At 36.2% G+C, this 24,401-nt stretch overlaps 1 protein-coding gene across 3 annotated transcripts in view; it reads left to right on the forward strand.

Moving 5' to 3' along the window:
* Positions 1 to 1,507: 1,507 nt before the first annotated feature.
* DCN (decorin) overlaps positions 1,508 to 24,401 on the forward strand; it is a 44,382-nt gene continuing 21,488 nt past the window's right edge. Inside the window, exons 1-3 of one of the 3 annotated variants that reach the window (XM_080661305.1) lie at positions 1,508 to 1,850; positions 5,782 to 6,037; positions 20,084 to 20,196. In XM_080661305.1, the coding sequence (XP_080517431.1) occupies positions 5,815 to 6,037; positions 20,084 to 20,196 (336 nt within the window). In that variant the 5' untranslated portion in view covers positions 1,508 to 1,850; positions 5,782 to 5,814. Of the gene's footprint in view, positions 1,851 to 4,769; positions 5,018 to 5,781; positions 6,038 to 20,083; positions 20,197 to 24,401 lie in introns of those variants that run through there. The other 2 variants (XM_080661304.1, XR_013960187.1) reach the window with 2 other exon arrangements.

Here is a 24,401-nt window from a genome sequence, read left to right on the forward strand (position 1 = left end):
CTTTCTTCCCTTCCTTCCTTCCTTTCTTTTCTCCCCCCTCATTCTCTCTCGCGCTCTCTCTCTCTCTCTGCCTCTGTCTCTCAATAATTATTGCTGTTATTTGTCAGATATACTTTGGTAGGAATGCATTTTGATGAGGAACAAGCCAGGACTGGGCAAAATAATAATCATGGTGTGGTCCATAACCAATAATTTCCATGTCTTTGTGGAGTCATTCAAGTGTTTCCTGAAAGTTTACTGTATGCCATGATTGTATTGGGTGCAGGGACTCTACAAATATGAAGACGATGTGCTTCCTTCAGGGGGGTCAGACATGTAGATAAATAGCTACGATATAAAGAAGAAGTGACTGTATGTCTTAAGAAAGAGATAAATGCCATACAGGAGAATATTAGAGAAAAATTAATCCAGGTAAGGAGATCATCTGCACCAATGTCCAGGGAAAATAATACTTGCCTTTTTCTAAAACATCAGAATTACTAGAATTATAATTATTAAATGTCAAGGGAAAGAGGAGTGGGGTAAGGTGTTAAAATTAGGGAGGCAGGGCTTGGAAATAAGGAAAAATATAAGTTGGTAACATCCTCTCCCCTCCTTTAATTACCCACTAGAATTGAATTCCTTGACGTTTCATCAAGCCAAAAGAGTATTTGCTGTGGAATAGTATACTTAGATGGCCAGTGGAGGGAAGAAGGGAGGGTGGAGAATGGAGGGGGATCCTCTCATGTTTCACAGATGCTGATTTCAAGTTTCCACCTGGTAATAGCCTGGGGGAGAGCATAAAGATACAAGTCAAAACAGAGAGACACAGAGAGAACTAACAGCATTCAGCAAGGGAATTACAAAAAGCCTCCCATTAGCTAAATAAATGACTCTCCTTGTATTTGCACTGTCTTTTTTCTATTTACTGAAATTTGCAAAGAACCATAGACTCTATTGCCTTTTCAGAGTTCTAGATGATATAAAAGTGTAGTCTATGAAAATAAAACTTTTCATATCCAGGCTAAATTAAATTGTGACCAACTTCTAGTTTCTGTTTGTTTTATTAAACAAACAAACAAACAAAAAAACTCGGAGACAACAAGAAAGCTTTTAAACTATGAGTAATGAAAGTAACAATGGCATGCCTTTCATATAAACCACGGCTTTCATCCAGGACACTTTAGAAACACATTCAAAATATATAGAATACCTACACTTGAATTTGCACAAACAGCCTTAGGCAAGCAGGAATCCGAATGAGTATTTTCACATAAGGCTACTCATTTATTTTCACAGACCACATTTAAAATAACTACAAGATTCATTTCATACCATTTGCCGGTCTTATACATGAAGAAAGCAAGAAAAACTGTCGTTTCAGAAGTATAATAAATGTTCCTTATAAACAAGACTCGAAAGGGTGGATAGAGGAGTTGGGGTGGGGGTGGGGAAACAAACCCTTTAGTTGTAATATTTTAGGGAAATGAATCGACATAATAAAAGAAATTTCAAGTCAAGTTCCTCCACTCTACCACATAAGCAGTTTAGAATCTTAAGCAGATGTAAAAGAAATAAAGCAAATGGGGAGAAAAAAAGGCCAATAAAGTTTCTGGCTACAATACAAGAGACATATCATTACCATATGATCTAATGTGGGTGTCAGCCGGGTAGTGTTCATTGAGGGAAACCTTATTTTTTATCTGGGCTATGCAGTAGAAGCAGGAGATTTTCAACCTAGTGACAGGCACAGAGCAGCACCTACCCCCCTCCTCCTTCCCACACCTGCAAACTCTTTTGCTTGGGCCGAATATTTAGTGTAATTACATCTCAGCTTTGAGGGCTCCTGTGGCAAATCCCCGGATTAAAAGGTATGGTTTTCAATAATTGTCCTGAACTCTGCTGCAGACTAATAAAACTTAGATCAAGTTGAGAGAAATAGAGATTATTTGGTGAGAAAAAGAAAAGAAAAAGTAATTGTGCTAAACTTTTAATAATCTTTATGCAGCATTTTAAAAAGTATTGCTTGAAAACAGAAGTTAAATATTTGGTTAAATGATTAAATGCATTGTTTTAGTTCTTTCTCTCTGTTCTTGCAAAAAAAAAGGAATATTTCTTTTAAAAAATCTATGATCTAACACTATGGCCATCTATATTTATATATTTGTATTTGTACTAATGAAATGTTTAGCTCTTTAGAATGTATTTATAGAAAAGTATTATTATTTTTAATTGCATTATATATTTAAGCATTTATTTCCTTCCTGAAATCTTGTATATTTTAAGAACTTTTAAAACCTAAGAGAAGTGAACTCTGGTCATTAGTTGTAGAAGTTTAGTGTACATTTCTACAACCTATAAAAGAATATAAATTATCACCAAAGGTGAAAATAAACATTGGAAACATTTATGCTGATTATTAAAGACCTAACTAAAGTAATATCACATTTAATTACATAATTTCTTAAATGTAAAGAGAAACTCTGTCTGTATTTTCAATATAAATGAAATTTTGTAAGATACATTCACTATGAAATGAGGGTGTAGGTTATTTTTTATCCTAATTGCAAAACAGGGTAACATGATGACCACTTGTTAAGTGGGCTCTGGTAATGTAAATACCTGTGGTTTTTTTCTTCCAAGGGCTGTTTTGACCAGAAAAAGAACCAGATGCCTCCTAGAGTAGTTCTTATTTATGGATAAATGTGGTTTTACTGTTTATTTTTAAATTATTTCTATTTTATTGAGGTTTTTAATTCACCTAGTGCTGGGGGTTTTAATTTTGCTCTGCATTTAGAGCTTCACTTATCTCCTGAGGGTTAAATTTTTACTTGAAAGTCACTCCAAAGGCATAAATGACATCATACAAATGTTGATCTGAAATGATATAGTTAATTTAATAGGCTGAAGTAGTCTAAGTGACCAGAGATTGTTATTTTTTATAAAATACTTACAAATTCTGGCAATGAGCTTTAGTGAAGTAGTGAGATTATTCTTAGCAATTAGCATTTAGGAAAGAATCATCCATTTTAGAGTACTTACAACAGTTTAACGAAATTTAAAAAGTCTATTATCAAAATAATAGCCTGCCTGGTTTCCACATGGGTAACTGTTGGTTTTTTTTGTTTATTTTTCTGATTTCTTAAGTAAATGATTAAAGAAGTTATTAGCACCAACTGCCCACATTAATTGTTTAAAGATGCTGAGTATTCAAGTGTCATGGCACTATTTAAAAGAAGTTAGTTTATGAAGGAATTTGTATAAAGTTCCTGGACATATTGGTATTATTCCCCAGGACAATCAGGGTTAAGTGCATGCATGCATACACACACACACACACACACACACACACACACACACACACACACACACACACACACACACACTGGTAGCGATAAACTGCCTGTTTGCATGCAGCTTTAACCAAAAATAATTTTGTGTAGAGAATTCATACCATTTTAACAAGAGTAAATACATGTAAATGATAAATATTTCTTTCTTTTGTGGGTGAGTGAAGCAACCAGGCACTCTCTGTCCTGGAGAAAAGATCAAAAAGTGACATCTGCATTAATTCTAGTTGCTGTTTATTAAATCTGCAATTACTTTGCTTAATTTTTCTTCTAAAATTGTGAGACATTAAATATGCAAGGCTAGCAAACTCGTGGTAAACCATAAATTTTGCATTTTAATGTGAAACAGACTGAAAGCCCTTCCCTTAGTTCCAATCCAAGGGAACACTGCCAAAACAATAGAGTCTCCGTTAAAAGGCAATGTAGTAACTGAGTGGGAGTGGGCTCCTAGACGAAACTGGATACTGACCTTAAAGGGGCAGTGTGGATAATTAATCTTAGTAATATTTTTAAATAAAAATCCATAAGCCCATATTGTATATGTGCTGCCTTTGACATACTTTAGTAATAAATATAAATTTAGAAACAAAAGTATAAAAAATTAAAAATATTTATTCCCTCTCTAGTAGATCTATGCAAAAATTTCCCAAAGATACATTAGGGTTAGGGTATATGAAGACATTTTTTTTCTTATGCTACAATTGGATTATTATAAACAAGTATTTAGTTCTAGTTATAAATGTGCAGCTTTAGTTTGGATTCTTATACGTATACAATTCAAAGTAGAGATGGTGGGACTAAAGATAATATCTGCAATATGCTTTGGGAATGCTTAGAACAGTTTCAATGAAGTTTTTTAAATATATCAACCCAAAAATAGACTGCTCTCTACAGGATCAACTAATTTTTGTTATTCGGATTTATTAAGATTTAATCAATTTTGTTTAGTTCTCTTAAGCCAACTAAACAATCAATTCAACAGCATGCATATATATATATATATATATATATATATATATATATATATATACATATATATATATATCCATAAGTGCTTAATGAATGAATGGATGCATACTGTATGTATGAATTTGTCAAAACTGTACTTTTAATTTGTTTACAAAATAATCCTATAGGTAAAACCAAATAATATGTCATATAAAGTTCAGTTAGGATTTTCCATATGTGTTATTGGTTCATTTAAAGTGATCAGTTTGAGAAACCATCCAATAGAATTACTATTAAAAGTGAATCTTGCTTATACCAAGTTGAAGTTTTCAGTTCCATATCTTTCTTGTGCTAGAAATTTGATATTGAAAAAAAGATAATTTACGTTTTAAAAAAATCAGACTAACTGGTTGCTTAGCACAAAATGAATAACTGGTGTTAATAAATCGATGGCCAATTGAGTCATTTACGTGCAAAATATTGTGCAAGGCTGGTACAAAACAAAAATAAGACATGCCCTGAAGGAGTACATCTCCTAATAGGGAGGTTCGGGGAGGGGGGGTGCAGAACAAGCACGCAAAACAAATTACAAAATAATGTGATAAGTTCTTTAAAAGAGGTTACGAGAACATGCTTTGGGAGCACAGAAGAGAGAGAAAGCAGCATCCTGCCTGGATGAGCCAGAGAAAAACACAGGGGAAACCCATTATCTCTTTTAATCTTTACAACACTCTTACAAGGTAGGTATTTTAAATGGCAATTAGCTTTGAGGGTCAGAGTTGAGATGGGGACTGGGAATGAAGAGAACATGGAAAGACATGTGGCTAGATCATCAGTTGGTACCAAATTATGAACAGTCTTGTATGCACCACAGGGAAAGTAGACCTTATTGCTAAGCCGTGGATGTCAACAGAGGGTTTCCAGCAGAAGAGTGATACAATTAAATTGAATTTTTAGAAGATGACTTGGGCAGCAGAGTGGAAGATGATTTGGTGCAGAGGAAATATGCAAGGCAGATACCAGTTGGAAGCTCTTACCATGGTTTCAGGAGATAAAAAGGTCCTGGACTAAGATAACCAGTGGGATGGAGAGATAAGATTGGCTTTTAGAGATATTTCTGAAGCAGGAATTAGAGATCTCTCAGGTGTATAGTCAAAACTTCATTTGACTGTGGTATGGCTTTCGATGAGTGAGCACTGACAATTTCAACATGATTCATCCATAACAATTTTGCAAATGATGTGAATATATAACATGTCTTAATTGAGACCCAAAATTCAAAACAATCAATGTAAACAATATTCAATTTCTCCTTCATAAGTAAATAGCCATAAAAATCAGTCTAATTTTCCCTTATCACCATTTAAATACATTTTTAACGCTCTATTTTTAACAATCTGTTAAAACACATGAATTTTTTTTTACTTTCCTGTATGCTCACTTCACTGTGGGGTGTTACAAACTAGACAAGGCTACTCTTCTAAACCTTTTGTTTGTTTCCCAGGTTCTTTGGTTGTGGAAACACATGAGATAAATCATGAAGGCAACTATCATCTTTCTTCTGCTTGCTCAAGTTTCCTGGGCTGGACCATTTCAACAGAGAAGCATCTTTGACTTTTATGACCTCATGCAAGCAGATGAGGCTTCTGGGATAGGCCCAGAAGATCCCACTCCTAGTGCTCCTGACATAGAGCTCCTGGGGCCAGTGTGTCCCTTCCGCTGTCAATGCCACCTTCGAGTTGTCCAGTGTTCTGATTTGGGTGAGTGGGATGCAGGCTCTCTTTACCTACATTGTTTATTATATTCCTGGGAGTTTATCACTTTCCGTTTTAATCTCTGCATTTCCAAATGTGAGAGACAGTGCCACCTAATGAGAAGTAAAGGAAACAAAGTAGGATAGAAAGAACTAGCTTCAAGGTTAAGATCTTTTTTCTTTTTTTTTTTTTTTAAGTCACAGCTCCATCATTTTGCAATCTTGGACAAATCATTTTTAAAAGGAAATCTTTTTGATCTTCATGGTCCCTCTTCTATAAAATAAAATTTTAAGCAAAAGAATATCTTACATTCTATGATTCCAGAGTGATGGTTTATTTTAACTACATGATTTATTTTTTCATGAAGTCTTAGGTATTAAGAAAACCTGGGCAATCTCTTTATTCTTGGCTTAATCCAGACAAACAGATTTCAAACATTGCTAAATTGTAAAGTATGCAGAGTTATCAGAAGCAAAACAAGTAAACTTTGAGAACAAAAGATTATCTTTCAAATACCAAAATACTCCCTTATTCTCTGGGTCTTAGTTTTGCCTTTATTTTTGGTATTTTTTAATCTAGCTATTTATATTCTTTAGAACGTTTCAAAGTAAATATTTATAACTAAGGTATGGTATAAATATACAGTGTAATCACAGAGCACATATCTTTAGCCCAACACTGTATATACAATTTGATTTATCATCTTTCAAGAAAAATTTGGCCTGGGAATTTCAAGACCAATACACTCAGAAGATAAATCTCCAGAAATTTTAAAGTCCCAGCACATGGGCCAAAAGGGAATCAACTTAGTTTACATGGCAGCTGATTCACATTCTTCCTTTCTTTTGGTACATTTTCCTTTTGGAAAGAAAAAGGAAAAAAATCCTCATTAAATGATTCTACCATGGTGCATTTCCTTGTGGAAGAAACCCATAGCATAGTAGGACTCTTTATTTCAGAAGCCTTATATTTATTCAAAACATGCTTTCTAGTAGACTTTTGCAGGGGAAATTGACACTAACTTCTACAGTTAGAATAAACTACACACAGGACCCAGGAAAACCTGACATGTTTAAGAATACTTAAAAACAAATACTTTGAAATAGCTTTTTCAATACTGACATCGCCATTTGGAACCCACATAAGTGTATAGAAAGGCTTTAAAAGACAGTAGAATAATTCCACTGGATTCATTCATTCATTCATTCATCAAATATATTGAGAGCCCACAATGGGTCAGATCTTTTCTAAGCCCTGGGGAGAAAGGAATGAGAAAGACAGATATGGTTCCTGTTCTTGTGAGTCTGAGATTCTACTGGTGGTGATTATTGCCTTTTTGACTTGTGTAATTGCTTCCGGGGAGATTAGGTTACTAACAAATTCAAAAGAAACTTCCATAAACCTCTAGAGCTTACATGAAATATGGGTGTAGGCAGAAAAAACAAAGGAACAAAGGAATCACCATATGATGGATATACTAGTGGGAAACTTTTTCTGAAGTTACTATAATGGCTGAGTTACCAAGAAATGTGATGCAAGTTAAATCTCACCTTGCCTCTGAACAAGATGAAAAGACTTCATAATTACTCTAGCACACATTATAAACAGGGAAGGATAGATGTTTTTAAGGAAGGAAGACTTGTCAGTCAAGTGACTGAGTTTTATTTTTCCATAAATATAGGTTTACTTTGCTTGTACAAGAAATGGTCCATAAAGTTTGATTCTGATAACGTATTGGAACAGTGTTCCAACTGTCTATCATGAAAAAGGCCCAAGTCTATTGTGCAACACTAAGCAGAAAGTGTAGTGTTAGAACAAAAACACCAAGGTTCGTTGACTTGGGTGTCTCATGATAATTTTGTTGTTGTTTTGTTTTGTTAATTTTGTGTTGTTTTTAAATGAGAATGTTTTTTACATTATCTTCTTTCTAAAGGCCAGAGTGTATAGCATTCCTTTATTATATATAGTCTTGCTGACTCATAAAAAAGAAGTAGCTAAAATTCTAATAATTATTTGTTTTAGGGGAACCATGTTTAATTATGAGAACTGAGTTCCAGTGAGCAATGGGCTCATCTAAGTCTTTTAGTCTTTATTAAATTCATAGATGCATATTTAAATATGTTGTCAAAAATGTTGATCAGATATTTCTAAGATAGAAAATACATTTCCTTTTTATAAATTGATTTTATTTTTTAATCACAATTGATATTTAATATTATATTAGTTTCAGATATATAGCACAGTACTATGACATTTATATTACTTGATATTTAATATTATATTAGTTTCAGATATATAGCACAGTACTATGACATTTATATTACTTACAAAGTGAAGAAAATGCATTTTTTAAGAGGACGAGCAACCCACTTGCCTTTAAAAAAGACACTCTATTCACATTTTCAACTACTATCTCACTCCTGCTCACTTCATGACTTTGGAAAACTGTTCAGAGCCTTGACATCTTTATTAAAAAAATCAAGTCAGTCTTAGAAAGCTCATTGTAAGTGTGAGATGCCTGATTCACAGTAAAGACTCAAAACATTTTTTTCTATGTGATGATTTTGTGGAGTAAAAGATGAAAAAAAAAAGGCAGAAAAATAGGCAAGGGAATGAGCAATGCCGTTTATTTTATTATTAATTTTAAGTTCTCTAGCGATCTGAACACAAAGCGTGTGTTATTAGAATAAAGAAAACTGCTGGGCACATTTGAATAAGAAATGTAAATGCTTATCTGTAGCAGAGGCTAATGTTTTCTTTGGAATTATCATTGGCAGAGCTTTTAATTAGCAGGGAGAAACTACAGTGTTAAAAGGCAAAATCTTTTGTCAACTTACTATCTAAATAATGTTTAATATAAACAAGCACTTTTTAATTAAAATGTTTGTCTATTTTTACCCCTATGAGTTATTTCTGGAAAAGTTAAACATCAAATTTTTAAACAGTTCTTTTAAAGTTAAGGAGTAAAAATTGTGAAATTAGAATGGGAAAATTGAGACCTTCAGGTAGATACACTGACTGTGTTCCTAGTTTTATCTTATCAGAATAGTATTATATTATGTTTTCCTAGAACATGGCATATTGAGAAGCTAAACATATGCCTTAAACTATTGGAGAAAGTGATGAGTTCTCTATAGATATTGGCCAAATTGGTTTGGCTCTAAGTGTTGCAGTTTTGTTCGTAATTTGAACCAGACTTTTATGAGGTCTATATCTTATTTCTTATTCTATCCTCTTAAAACATAAAACAACTCATTCCTAATTATAGCATTTACAAAAATTAATAGTATAAAAATAAATGTAGGAACAGCAAATTCAGAAATCTGGGTTACTTTAAAATAATAAACTCACAATGCAACTCATTCTTGTCAGATCTTTTAAAAAATGTCATAATATTGGTCCTGTGACTGGATGCCATGTTTTATGTACTTTGTACCTTGAAGAAAGACAGGTCCCCTTACTTGTGTTCTCTTTAGATTAGCCCTTCATCTTTGGGTCAACTGTCCAACTGATCATTTGGTAATGATGTTCATTTTATCACTAAAAGGCAGATCAGCCCTGACAGATTAAATCAGCATAAGCATTGTGTTTGGACCATTTATTAAATTAAAGTAATAGCTATTGATATATTTCCTATAAACAAGATTCAAAAGAATTGAAATACTGTTTAAAATTATTTAATAATGGAAAGAACTTGGGTTGTGCAGTTTAGCCATTCTGCTCAACTCCTGCTTTACCATTTATTACTTGTAACTTGAAAACTTTCAAAATTTGTTTTCTCGTTTGATAAATGAGAATATATTTTCATTAGATAAGAATAAAAATATTTGTAAATGTCTACCATAATAACTGTTACATTCAATTTATCATTCAGACAAAGTTGTCTAATAACAGGAGGCTATTACTGATATGTTATTTTATTTTTCTTTGAAATTAAGAATCTCTAAAAGTATATGTCTTGTCAAGTTGGATACAAAATTGTCTTTTCCCTCCCCCCAAAAGAGGGCCATATCACCTCCAATGTAAATAGACAAGAGTTAGAAAATTTAATAATTGTGCAATTATTAAACAATTCAGTGTTCTCCAACACTATTCCTTTGAACAAAATGAGTTTGGTTGAGTGAAGGATTAAGCACAGTAAAGCACTAAGCTATTTTATAATCATAAATGATTCACATCTACACACTTAGCCCTGTAGAAATAACGCCAAAGGATGGAAGGTTTTATTTTGCCATGTAAAATCATTACAAATAAATACCATTCCTACAATGTACTTCAAACCACAAAAGAGATTTTAATTAAAAACAAAAACAAGCAAACAAACAAACAAAAAGACTTGGGAAAACTGTATAACCCATAAAAAGTTGGTTTTCTTACCTTTGTAAATCATTGTCTCAACTGTTAGGGGGTCACAACTTGGGACCTACTATAATCCAGCTTGTCTCTTGAGGGGGAAGTTAGTTTACCAGGAACAAACCTTACATATGAGCTAAAGGAACTGTTAGATTTCCATGAAATCAACACAGAAGAATAAATGAGGGCTATTTTGTAGAGGGGTAGAGTGAATGCTGGAAGCTCAGTTGCTTTCTGGCTGTACGTCTGGCTCTGTAGCAGCTGGGATGTGGGGTTTCGATGCATCATTAGGAGTTTAGATGTATCAGAAGGGCAACTCCAAAACATGGTATAGAAAAAGTACTGTGCACAGAGCATGCTCAGTAGGTTCCTTAAATTAGTATTGGATAGAGGTATGACAGATCCTCAGATGAAGCAAGAGTAATATTCAGGAGCAACTCATATAACCAAGGCTCCAGCGCAAAGGGTTAAATGGGCAGGGGGAAGAGAGGAGTCAGAGAAGGCCAAAGGAAGCTTCCATCTCCCTGACCTGAAGGAGAACTGACACATTTCCTTCTCAGTCCCAGGAGGGAGAGAGAGGCAGCTGTGTGGGATCAAGGCTTTTTGTGAGACAACAGGTGTGATGCATCCTCCTCTGTAAGACCCTCACTGGCTCCAGGGGACAATCTGGTTAGAAGGGGAAATGCAGAGACCCTTTAATTTTAACTTTTCTCCTTCAAAAGAGTAGTAATAAGATTACATATTTTCTTAAAAATAAGGATAAAGAAGAATTAAACAAATTTGCACTTTAGTCTTAATAAGAGGAGAAAGCCTTGTAGCAGCTACACTGTAATACTCAAGATTAACCCCTAACTTTGCAGATTGCTTTAGAGGCAACTTCTGCACTTGTCTACTTCTGTGTTTTCATTGTAATATACATTTACCTTGATTATTCTTTAACAATAAATGATATATAATAATTATTATTCACTACCTTTTTATTACCTGTTTTAACATCTATATTCTCTACCAGAAGGGAAGCATGACAATAATTTATCTTTATAGGCCCTCTACTCAGCTAAATGCCTTATACTTGATAGGCTCTCATGCATTAATAAACACTTGACGAATGAATACATAAACAAATGCATGGCTTAGTACATGGATGAGTGCATAATTCTATAATGGTCTTGATTCTGTCAAACTGGAAACAGGATGAAAATGTCTGACTGGGAATCAGTTGTCATAGAATTGTGGTCATAGAATTATGGTTCATCCTTTCTTATTCATTTTGGGGATGATCTTAGAAGGAAACTTAAACCTTCCTTGAGTTTATTTGGAAAAACAATCTAATTGAAGAAGGAATCTTCTATTTCTGATCCAACTGCCATTACAGTCTAATTGCCGTTTTTAAGAGGGAAAGAGAGAAACTTACATGGCTTGAGCAGAAAGGTATTTTGATGGGGCTGGACGTGTACATGTTGTTTTGGTTATATGTCCAAAACTGAAATGTAGCACCATTATCCTACTTATTAAATTGAAGACAGAATTATAAAAAAATGGTGCAAATCAACAAGAATAAATCATGGATTTTGGATCCCTGCCACAGGGCAGGGGAAAAATAAAAGCATGTTTTAGGACAACCTGGCCTTTGTCCAACATGATGTTTAGCAGATTGCTGACACTGGCTAACAGAACAACGCTATCCATCACTGCAGCAGCTAGGGAAAAAAGTACAATTCTTTTCACTAATAAGTCTTTATTTCAGAAATAATTTTCTGTTAACATCATGGGTAGGATTTTATTTACTTTAATAAACAATCATATTTTCAAGAAGATGAAGTTCCTTGGACAGAATATGGAAGAGCAAATACATAATTGAGCCTGGCCAGCATGGCTCAGTGGTTGAGGGTCGACCTATGAACCAGGAGGTTACGGTTCGGTTCCAGGTCAGGGAACATGCCTGGCTTGTGGCTAGATTCCCAGTGTGGCAGCCAATCAATGATTCTTGTTTTTTTTTTTTTAAATATATTTTATTGATTTTTTTACAGAGAGAAAGGGAGAGGGAGAGAGAGTTAGAAACATCCATCAGCTGCCTCCTGCACATGCCCTATTGGGGATGTGTCCACAACCAAGGCACATGCCCTTGACTGGAACTGAACCCAGGACCCTTCAGTCCGCAGGCCGATGCTCCATCCACTGAGCCAAACCAGTCAGGGCTCAATGATTCTCTTTCATCATTGATGTTCCTATCTCTCTCTCTCCACCCCTTTCCCTTCCTCAATAAAAACCAATAAAAATATTTTAAAAAATGCATAATTGTGAATAGCCTTAGAAATAACTGCATTTTAATGGAAAATTTAGAATTATATTAAAGTATGCTCATTGAAAAATAATTAAATATAGGGAACCAGTCTGTTCCTATTATTATTGCTGGAAAAATATTACCTCAAAACTTGGCAACTTAAAAATATAATTTAGTTTATGATTTTACGACAGGAGATCTGAGTAGAGCTCAGAAAGACTATTCTCACTTGCAGTCTCTCATCCATTTGTAGTCAGGTGTCAGCTGTGGCCATAGCTGTGGGGTTGCTAGCCTAGGCTAAACACCCAAGAAGACAGCTCACTCTCATGATGGCAGTTGGTGCTGCTGTGGCCTGAGAGCTCTGCTTCCTGACATCTGGAGCGTCTCAGGTGGCGTCTCCAGCATGTGATCTCAGCATAGACAGGATTCTTTCTTACATAGCCTCTGGCTGCCCCCAGAGCAAGCATCCCAGAAGAATTGGATAGCAGCTGTGTAACCGTTTCTGATCCAGCTGCAAAAGTCATGCTGTGTCACTTCCATCCACCACATTGCATTAGTTCACAGAGGCATTATGAGGCCAGGCCAGATTAAAAGGGAGGGGAATTTGACTCCATTTCTTAATGGGGTTGGGACAAGTATGTATTGAATAAGAGCATATTGGATGGGAGATATGATTAATGTCATCTTTGAAAAATGCAAATGTCTACACAGTCACTTAGATTTATATGCATTTCTTGACAAAAAGAGTGGCCTAATATAAACAAAGACTGATATTTTCAGATTTGCAAAAGAGTGTAGCTTTGCTACCATTAAGTTAGGGTTATATTGACCATGAACAGCTTTTAGGAATCTAATTATTTGTTGGGAACATGTGCTTACTAAACTGAGAGGTCAGCATCCTTAGATGGAGCTTGGTAGATAAGCTGTCAAAGGCTTTAACTTTGTGGGAACAATGATGAGTGCAGCAAGAGCAGGAACTGATTGACCAAACCAAACCAAACCAAAACTCCACCCAGGATCAAGAGCTCTAGGTAAAATATCTGTGTGTGACATACATTCAAGAGATTTCAACTTCCAGGAGAATTTGCATTTTAATTGTATTGTGCAGAAAAAAAAAACAAAAAAACAACCATCACCACTTGTCACAGAACATACAGACTAGTAATCAGCAAGGTATCTTCTTATTGATGATAATTATAGATACCAATAATTGGGATTCGGCTAAACACTGTGGTAGGATATTATTTTGTGGGATATTTTATTGAGTTATCAGCAAAATTTTATGGAAGATAGAGGAAAACTGAGGCTCTAGGAAAACTGAGGCTTAGAGAGCCTAAGCAACTTGCCCAGTGATCCTAAGAATCAAGAAGAGGACCAAAATTCAAATAAGTCTTATAAAAAGATGTTAGAACATTTAAATATACAAAATTTACAAAATAAGAGACATTGTCTGCCCATCACCAAGCTTCAGGAATTATCAACTAAAGCCAACATTTTCCTATATATCCTCAAGACTTTCCCCCTCCCATATTATTCTGAAGCAGATTTCAGACATCATTTCTTTTTAAAAAAATGTTTTTATTCATTTCAGAGAGGAAGGGAGAGGGAGAGAGAAATAGAATCATCAATGATGAGAGAGAATCATTTATCAGCTGCCTCCTGCACACCTCACACTGGGGATTGAACCCACAACCCAGGCATATGCCTTGACTGGGAATCGAACAGCATCCTCCTGGTTCATAGGTCAATGTTCAACCACTGAACCATGCTGGCCAGGCCATCATTTCATTTTAAACAACAAATATATCAGCATATTTCTATGAAATATTAAAAATTATATATAACACAATAAAAGCAACCAGCTCATAACTAAAAGTAAAAACAATTTCTTAATATCATCAAATATTTATTCAAAGTACAGATTTTCAATCATCTTATAAATACTATATGTTTTATTTTACAGTTTATTTGTGTGAGTTGGAGTCCAACTGCGTACATATATTGCAATTATTTAAATAGCTCTTATGTCTCTTTTAAACTATAGTTTCACCTACATTTCTTCATTTTATGATGTAATTTATTTGTTAACAAAATTGAGATTTTGTTGAATCTATTACTTTAGCAGATGTTAGCATGTTCTTTTGACCTCTTTATGTCTTGAAAATTGGGAGTTACATCTTGAGATTTAATCAGATTCAGGATTAATTGTTTATCTGCTTATTTTTTTTGACAATAATAATCCACAATTGAGAATCTGTTTCTTCCTTCAAAAGTTATAATCAATCCCTCTCCACAAGAAATATGAGAAATATATGTTGTGCAAAGCAACTGTTACCACTGACCCAGTCACCATGTGGGACAGAAAAGGCAGGCTTATTCAAATACATATGTGACAAAAGGTTCCTCACAAATATATCAAAGACACATAAGAAAGTAAGAGCAATTTTCAGGTGCAGATAATGGGGATGATATGTTTGATAATAGTGTTTATTTCTAAGATGTTCTTGAACAATCAAGAATCAGAAAGAAAATTGTGATTATCAAGCCAGTTTTATCCTAATACTTCTGAGGAAAAATAGGAACCCTCATGAAAGCAAGATGTGAAGAAATGATTGTAACAAAATATAGCAGAAAATACTTTGAGGCCATGACTTGAACTTGTTCAGTATGGGACAGCAGGGAAGACTTATGATTTTAAATTTAATCATTAAAAAAACTACCTCCTGTGTATAAAGCAGTAAGGTCAAAGCTCTGATGAAAAATAATCATTTGTGCCTGCTTACCCAGAACTTACAGAAAAGAAAGGAATCTGAACTATAGTACAATAAAGCAGGAGCATATACATAAGGCGTTTGGAATGGAACATGGGTGTCATCATTAGCTGGGTTGCTTATATATATATGATGTATTTCTTTACTTTAGAGAGAGGAAAGGAGAGAGAGAGAGAGATATTGATGTGAGAGAGAACCATCAATTGTTTGCCTCCCATATGCGCTTTGACCTGGGTATGTGCCCTGATCAGGAATCGATACCTCCACCCCTGGTGTATGGGATGATGCTCCAATCAACTGAACCACACTGGCCAGGGTCATGCAGAATACTTATATGCATAAAAGGCACATAGGGTAGTTCTAGAGTGAGGACTCAAACCATCTTGGTTTTTATCTAGTTTAGCTATGAGGCACCTAGGATAAATCATTTTACTTCATTTGCTGTTTGCTTTTTTAACTATGAGAAGAGATTGTTGGATTAGCTCAGAAGTTCCCTGATTTTTGGGACAACTAAAGTTTTTTGAATGTTGAACAAGTTAATTTTTTATTAAAGTCAAAACCAAATTCAACAAAATAATAACCAGCTTCCATCTGCTATTAGAATTTTTTAAAAATAAATAGAGGGTATATTAAAAATGAAGGCAGTGTGTGTATGTAAGGCAGTGTGTGTGAGATATCATTTATATTAAAATTAAACAGAGTGCCTCGGTTTTTTTTTCTGATTTTGATATAGACTGATAAGAACTTCATCATAGAGTCGACCTAATCAGCATTTTGGAACCAGAGACTAGCTGATATGTCCCTTTCTGAGAACTCATAACTGGGATAAATTCTCAGTTATCCTCTGCCTATAGTTGTCAAGCAAGCTAGTTAACAACCCAGTACTATGTTTAGTCATTAAATGTACAGCATGTTAATGGGTCTGCTGTCAGAACAATTCTTGTTGGGGTACACATGGGTAGGACAGAAAAAACATGCTGTTTGAAGCCAGCAGAATTGTCTTCTGGTTTGCATTTTATCACTCCTAGCTACAGGAGCTTGTTCATGTCATTAAACCTTTCTTAAAACCATCTGGAATGATGAAATGATCACAGTGCCTTACCTATCTCACTGAATTATTATTAGGTCAATAAGATATTTTATTTTTATTTTTTATAAACTGTAAAGCTACATAAATTTTAAGAATAAAATAGTGATATGTGAAATCCCCCAAATAGATATGAATTTGATAGTATTTTAGAGGATATAATATTATGATTTTGATAATTAAAATTACTTTCTAAGATGTTTTTAGCCCTAGCTGGTTTGGCTCAGTGTATAGAGCCTGAGCCTGCGGACTGAAGGGTCCCCAGTTCGATTCTGGTCAAGGACGCATACCTGGGTTGTGGGCTTGATCCCCAGTAGGGGGTGTGCAGGAGGCAGCGGATAGATGATTCTCTCTCATTGATGTTTCTATCTCTCTCTCCCTCTCCTTTCCTCTCTGAAATCAATAAATATATATATATTTTTAAAAAGATGTTTGTATGCAAATTCTTCAAGAAAAAAAATGATATTTAATTTACCCTAAGCATTTCCTGTTCTTATAAAATCTAGATGACAGTATAATCATTGTCAGCCATCCAAATATATCATTTCTTTCTCTTCACATCTGAAATTTATTAGCACTTTAGCATTGAACAAATGTTAATAGAGCCACTAGAATTTAAGCCCAACAAATATAAAAGTAAGCAAACTGGAAATTAAGACTTTGACAAAGACCCCTTTGAAGTAATGATGAAATGTAAGCAGTAACTTCTTTTCAAATTAAAGGAAATGTGCCTCTTCTTGGTTGGAGAACACTAATTATCAAAGATTTGGCAGAAGTCTACCACTCCTAATTGCATGAAATCAGCAAACTGACATTTCTGAAAATGGCACTGATCACAACATAGTGTAGTTGAATAAGCCTTATACAAGGCAGCTGTTCTGGTGGTTGGTTTTCCGTTTGTCCCTGAAAACACTTTATTCTTATTATTTCTCTGTGAAATAACTGTTTCTGTGAGTTATTGGAGTATAATTTATGCATGTTTAAAATCAGTGCATTTTTTATTTTTTAAATTAAATTTTTACTGAATTTATTGGGGTGACATTGGTTAATAAAATTATGCAGGTTTCAGGTTCACAATTCTATAATGCATCATCTGTCTATTGCATTGTGTTACCACCTCAAGTCAAGTCTTCTTCTATCACCATTTATCCCTGCTTCTCTTCTACTGCCCCCCCGCCACCCACCTTGTCCTTTGGTAATCACTTGACTGTTGTCCGTGCCCAAGAGTCTTTTTTTTTTTCTTTGCTTAATCCCTTCACCTTCCTCATTCAGTCCCAAACACCCTACCCTCTGATAGCTGTCAGTCTGTTATCTGTATCCATGAGTCTGTCTCTACTTTGTTTGCTAGTTTATTCTGTTCATTAGATTCCACATATGAGTGAAAGCATATGGTACTTATCTTTCTCTGACGGGCTTATTTCACTTAGCATAATACTCTCCAGGCCAGCCTTGGGCAAACTATGGCCCGCGGGCCAGATCCGGCTGTTCTATCCGGTTCTCTTGCTCTCCCCTCCGCTCCTTTACTTTGAATTTATATTAGTTCACACAAACACTCCATCCATGCTTTTGTTCCGGCCCTCCAGTCCAGTTTAAGAACCCATTGTGGCCCTCGAGTCAAAAAGTTTGCCCACCCCTGCTCCAGGCCCATCCATGCTGTCGCAGAAGGTGAATGCACCTGATCACATCTCACCTGCATTTTAATATTCACATCCTATATGATAAAAGCTTAATATGCTAAGTGTCTGGTTGACTGGTAGGCCAATCAAACAATCAATGCATAATATGCTAATGATATGCTAAGGCCACCCAACTGCTCACTATGATGTGCACTGACCACCAGGGGGCAGACAGTCTACCAGTTTCTAGTTGCTATGTTGTGCACTGACCACCAGGGGACAGACGCTCCAACTGGTAGGTTAGCTTGCTGCTGGGGTCCAGCCGATTGGGACTGAGCTAGATGGGCCAGACACACCCTAGAACCCTCCCACAGTCCCTCCCAAGCTGGCCAACCTCCTGCTTCCCTCCCCAGCACAATTGTGCACCAGTGGGGTCCCTTAGCCTGGCCTGCACCCTCTCGCCACCCAGGACCCCTCAGGGGATGTCAGAGAGCTGGTTTCAACCCAATCCTGCAGGCCAGGCAGAGGGACCACCACTGGTGCATGAATGCATGCACTGGGCCTCTAATTTAAAATAATTGTTGATCACTGAAATGGGAGCTAGTCTTTGTTTTTAGAGCAGGTGATTTCAGATACATTTTCTGTAATTTTCATGGAATACATGAATATAAAATATGGCTACCTTGATATGCGCTTACATGAAATTCAAAATTGGAAGGATATCTTCTTCCCAACATAGCCGTCATTATATGCCTTGTTGTAACTTTTTAAAAATTGAAAACTGTACATTGAATTATATTTTCCATGATGATGTGCATAATTTTTGTCTTGTTCCTACTCTATCTCCAGTGCCTAATAAGTTGATGGTGTCTAGGAGATATTCAATAAAGTGTTGTTGAGTGAATGAAAGAATGATTTGCAGTACTTCATATTTCAGATATGGTGGAAAGTTTGAAAAATATTTCTGATTTATGCTATACAACTTTAAAATACAGAAACAATTACATGAGTTTGAATTAGTAGAAACTCAAATGTTGAGTAACATCCTTCATCAATATGAAAAAAGTCAATGGAATAAAGAAAGGCAAACAGATATGTAATTTAATATCTTTCTCCATTAACATTCAAAATGATGATTTATTTTAAATGCAATTTGTTTTGAATAAAAACAGTTCATCCTTATACATCTAGTTGAATAAATATGTTTTAATACCGTAGAACATTTGTTTGGTTAATGTGTTTACATTTATAAACTATAATAACTCAGTTACTTAGACCAAAATTTAATGTGTAAAAGGAATGCTTCATATTATAAATTTTGGACAAGCCATACTAACAATTTTAATTCATTTTATTCTAATTCCATCAGTCATAAAACATCAACTAAGTTGATATGGTTTTGGGATTCCAATTAAAATGGAAAGAACTTCCAACGTTTGGATAAATTTTTAACTTGTTGATGCAACAACATGGTTGCATATTTATATAATTTTAAATGTAGATCTGTGACCATGTTAGGTTTATCAAAAGGATCTTTACCTGATGATTTGGCTAAAGCTCTTCTTTACTGACAGGATATGTATATAAAGGGTACAGATTTATAAATAGCTTGCACTTAATACTTATCAAAACAATAATTTTCTAAAACAAGAACAATGAGGTATAATATACTGTATACTAATTATTTGAGCCATACTTTTACCAAATATTATTTTTTTTATGAAGAAGAGTAATTAATAAAAATAATGTGTTCTGTTTACTGAGTAAATCAGATTTGGTTGGAAAAGGTAAAGCAGATATTTTAAACTAGAATAGATATAATACCTAGAAAAGAAAAACATGATACTTGTAAAACTATCATTGCAACAGTAATTTCTTTATAAACACATCCTTTGTGACTCTCCATTTTGCTGACTGAAATGGCTTTTATTCTCATACTAGGTCTGGAGAAAGTGCCAAAAGATCTTCCACCTGACACTACGCTGCTGGACCTGCAAAACAACAAAATAACTGAAATCAGAGATGGGGACTTTAAGAACCTGAAGGACCTTCATGTAAGAATATTTGAAAATTTTTGAGTTGTAACAAGATCTGACTCAAAGTATTTTTCAAAACAAAACCTAGGTAAGGCCAAGAGTAGTATGTGGTAATAAATACGCAACTAAGTGTTTATTCAACTCTCTTAGAAGGTGATAGAAGAACATATCGTCATAATCATTAACCCCTAAAAATAAGCCAATATATACATAGCATATATACTTAGTATTTTCTTCTTAAGACTACATTCAACCTTAATCTCTCTCATGTTTCATGAATAAAAGTCTTTATCTTCCCAATTATATTGTACTTCAATAGTGAAACAAAATGGACTGATCTCAGTATTATTTTATTTCTTTTGTTCATAGTATAAGAGGTGCAAATAACTTTGTAAGGTCGCAGATTGTCACCAAGAGAAAAAGGGATAATCATGTATATTTTATTAATTATAATTTCATCTAAATTTCATTAACACACACATATAAATATAAATATAAATATATATATATATATATACATAAATATAAATAATATATACATATATACACATTAGAAGCCCAGTGCACAAAATTTATACAAGGGAGGGGAATGTGTCCCTCAGCCCAGCCTACAGCCTCTCCAATCTGGGACCCCTCAAGGTATGTCCGACTGCCCGTTTAGGCCCGATCCCGGTAGGATCAGGCCGAAATGGGCAATCGGACATTTCTCTCACAATCCAGGACTGCTGGCTCCCAACCGCTCGCCTCGCCTGCCTTCCTGATTGCCCCTAACTGCTTCTGCCTGCCAGCCTGATCACCCCCTAACCACGCCCCTGCCAGCCTGATTGATGCCTAACTGCTCCCCTGCCAGCCTGATTACCCCTAACTGCCCTCTCCTGCAGGCCTGGTCACCCTTAAAAGCCCTCCCCTGCAGGCCTGGTCACACCTAACTGCCCTCCCCAGCAGGCCTGGTCCACCGCAACTGCCCTTTCCTGCAGGCGCGGTCGCCCCCAACTTCCCTCCTCTCCCAGTCTGGTCCCTCCTAACTGCCCTCCCCTGCTGGCCTGATCGCCCCCAACTGCCCTCCCTTGCAGGCCTGGTCCCTCCCAACTGCCTTTGCCTGCTGGCCATCTTGTGGAGGCCATCTTTTGTCCACATGGGGGCATCCATCTTTGACCACATGGGGGCAGCCATCTTGTGTGTTGGAGTGATGGTCAATTTGCATATTGCTCTTTTATTATATAGGATTAGATAGGATAGAGGCCTGGTGCACGGGTGGGGGCCGGCTGGTTTGCCCTGAAGGGTGTCCCGGATCAGGGTGGGGGTTCTCTTGGGGTGTGGGGCGGCTGGGCAAGGGGCCTGTGGTGGTTTGCAGGCTGCCCACATCCCCCAGCGACCCAAGCGGAGGCCCTGGTATCTGGGATTTATTTATCTTTTATAATTGAAACTTTGTAGCCTTGAGAGGAGTCAAGCCTCCTGCTTGCTCCATGGCTGCAGCCATTTTTGTTGGGATTTATTTATCTTCTATAATTGAAACTTTGTAGCCTTGAGTGGAGGCCTAGGCCAGCCAGGGTGTGCAGAAAGCTTGGCTTCCTCCATTACTGGGGAAACCCAAGCCTCCTGCTCGCTCCATGGCTGCAGCCATCTTGGTTGGCTTAGTTTGCATACTCACTCCTGATTGGCTGGTGGGCATGGCTTGTGGGTGTAGGGGAGGTACAGTCAATTTGCATATTACTCTTTTATTAGATAGGAGAGAGAGAGGGAGACAGACAGATAGACAGAGAGAGATGTTGCTTTGTATCTTGATTATGCATACTGCATTCTTATCTGTGACTTTGTTTTTATTATGATTTTCACTTACTTCTACTCTAGTACACAGCAATACAGCCAGTCTACCAGTCAGGATTCCAGCAGTAAAGAATGGTTTTCTCTAAAGCATTTCAGGAGACTTTACTAAAGGCTATTTACAAAGGGGTATGGGAACCAATCAGGCATTATGAGGTACTCAAGCCCACAAGGCCTCACAGTACTAGAGAGTACCAAAGCCATGAGAAAGGTGGGGAGCTATAGTCCTATCTTCTGATTTCTTGCTAGTGTCTTCTATGGTTAAACCTAACTGGAGGTCAGAGGACAAAGACATATGGGTGATGAAGTCATCAGAGGACAGCCTTCCAGGACATCAAGAAGGGTCAAGAAGGACAATAAATATAACTGTATTTGGGAGAGGGTGCATTAAAAAATGAGAAATGACCAACCTAATCAAGTAGGTTTAAGCCTTGCTAAGGTAGCCTTCTGTAAGAGTATATGTACTGTCTGTTCACATAGGGCAGTGGTAGGCAAACTGTGGCTCGTGAGCCACATGTGACTCGCAAGCCGTCGTTTGCCACTCTGTTGACTATTTCATTTGCCGGCCACTGACCTAGACTCTCGATTCCAATAATTACAGGCTGTTGTTGTTCCTTGTGATTAAGCCCCTATTCCAGTGGTTGGCAAACTCATTAGTCAACAGAGCCGCAGTTTGCCGACCGCTGACATAGGGCATCAGAATCCCTATAAAATGTATTAGGTAGTCCAGCTCTCCACCGGTTGTTTCCCATCAAAATATCATTGCACATTTAGTGTTAATAAGCTAGATTTCAATGTCCAAAGAGAGACTAAAAGTCTCATTGTCTCTGTACTCTACTGTGCTAAGCCACTCTTAAAATATTGAGTCTAGTCCTGGACATTTTAAGAAGGGCATTAACCTTAGAGCATCCAAAGAATGATCATCACGAGGATAAAGAATCTGGAAATTATGTTTATGGGACAGTTGATGGAGATGTGGATATCTAAACTGCATGCAAAAAGGTCATGAATGACACATTTGAAGGACCATGATGTAGAAGATAAGTTGAATTTTCTTGCTTCAACTACAAGATGCCAAAATTGTCCTATTGACAATTTAATGGAATTTTAGGGATGCAGATTTTGTTCAACATTAAAATTACAATGTAAAGAGAATTTTCAAATAATGTAGAGGATTGCCTAGTGATCAGTTACCTATCTGTGGAGATAAATACCATAGAAACAAGTTACATTATTTCCCTTGAACATATATTTTTATTATAATACTAGAGGCCTGATGCACGAAATTCGTGTAAGAGTAGGCATTCCTTCTCCCGGCTGCCAGCACCGGCTTCCCTCTGGCACCCGGAACCCAGGCTTCCCTCCTCCTGCCACCAGCAGACACCTGGGACCTGGGCTGGCTTCCCTCTGGCCCCAGCTTCATTAGGAAGGATGTCCCGAATGACTTTTGGAAGATGTCCAGTCTAATTAGCATATTACCCTTTTATTGTTATAGACTAGAGGCCCGGTGCACAAAATTTGTACATGGGGGGGTGTGTGTCCCTCAGCCCAGCCTGCACCCTCTCCAATCTGGGACCCCTCGAGGGATGACCGACTGCCCGTTTAGGCCCGATCCACTTAAGATTGGGCCTAAATGGGCAGTCGGACATCCCTCTCTCTGATTTCATGTTATGGTTTCACTGAGAGTGAGCCAATTATGCTGCCAACAAGGTTTGTCAATGACTATTTCATTTGTCACTGGACTAAGCTAAAAGAGGTATTAATAAAAAAGGAATATTATTAGTTTCAATAAACTAAAATATTTTAAAAATATTTTTATTTTCATAAGTTTACCCTCAAGCTACTTTTCCTTAAAAATGTTTTTATTGATTTTAGAGAAAAAGGAAGGGAGAGGGAGAGAGATAGAAACATCAATGAGAGCGAAACATCAATTTGCTGCCTCCTGCATGCCCTCTACTGGGATCAAACCCACAACATAGGCATTCACCCTGACTGGGAATCAAACTGGTGACCTCCTAGTGCATGGGTTTACACTCAACCACTGAGCAACACTGGCTAGACAAGCTACATTTTTTTAAGGAAGGAAAATTCTTTCTCTAATTCTTACTTCCTGTGTGTTTAACTATATTCTGAATAATTTGTTTAAACTCCTCATAACCTGAAATAAGAGATATCAGGTTTCTGGATGTTCTCATTAAATTGAGTCCTTCTTTTCCATATTTCCTCCTAAGGATGTTTTTAGGCAATTATCATCTTGGTAATCTCTCTACTTCAAAGTATACATTGGAAGAAGAGAGAGTTTATTAGAGTTTTAACCACTCAGAGGATGTTAAACAGCTATTTTTCTCTTACTCTTCCATTCATGATCATTTCTATCCTTGTTATTATGCAAATAAACA

Source organism: Plecotus auritus, assembly GCF_963455305.1.
Source record: "Plecotus auritus genome assembly, chromosome: 3".
NCBI lineage: Eukaryota > Metazoa > Chordata > Mammalia > Chiroptera > Vespertilionidae > Plecotus > Plecotus auritus.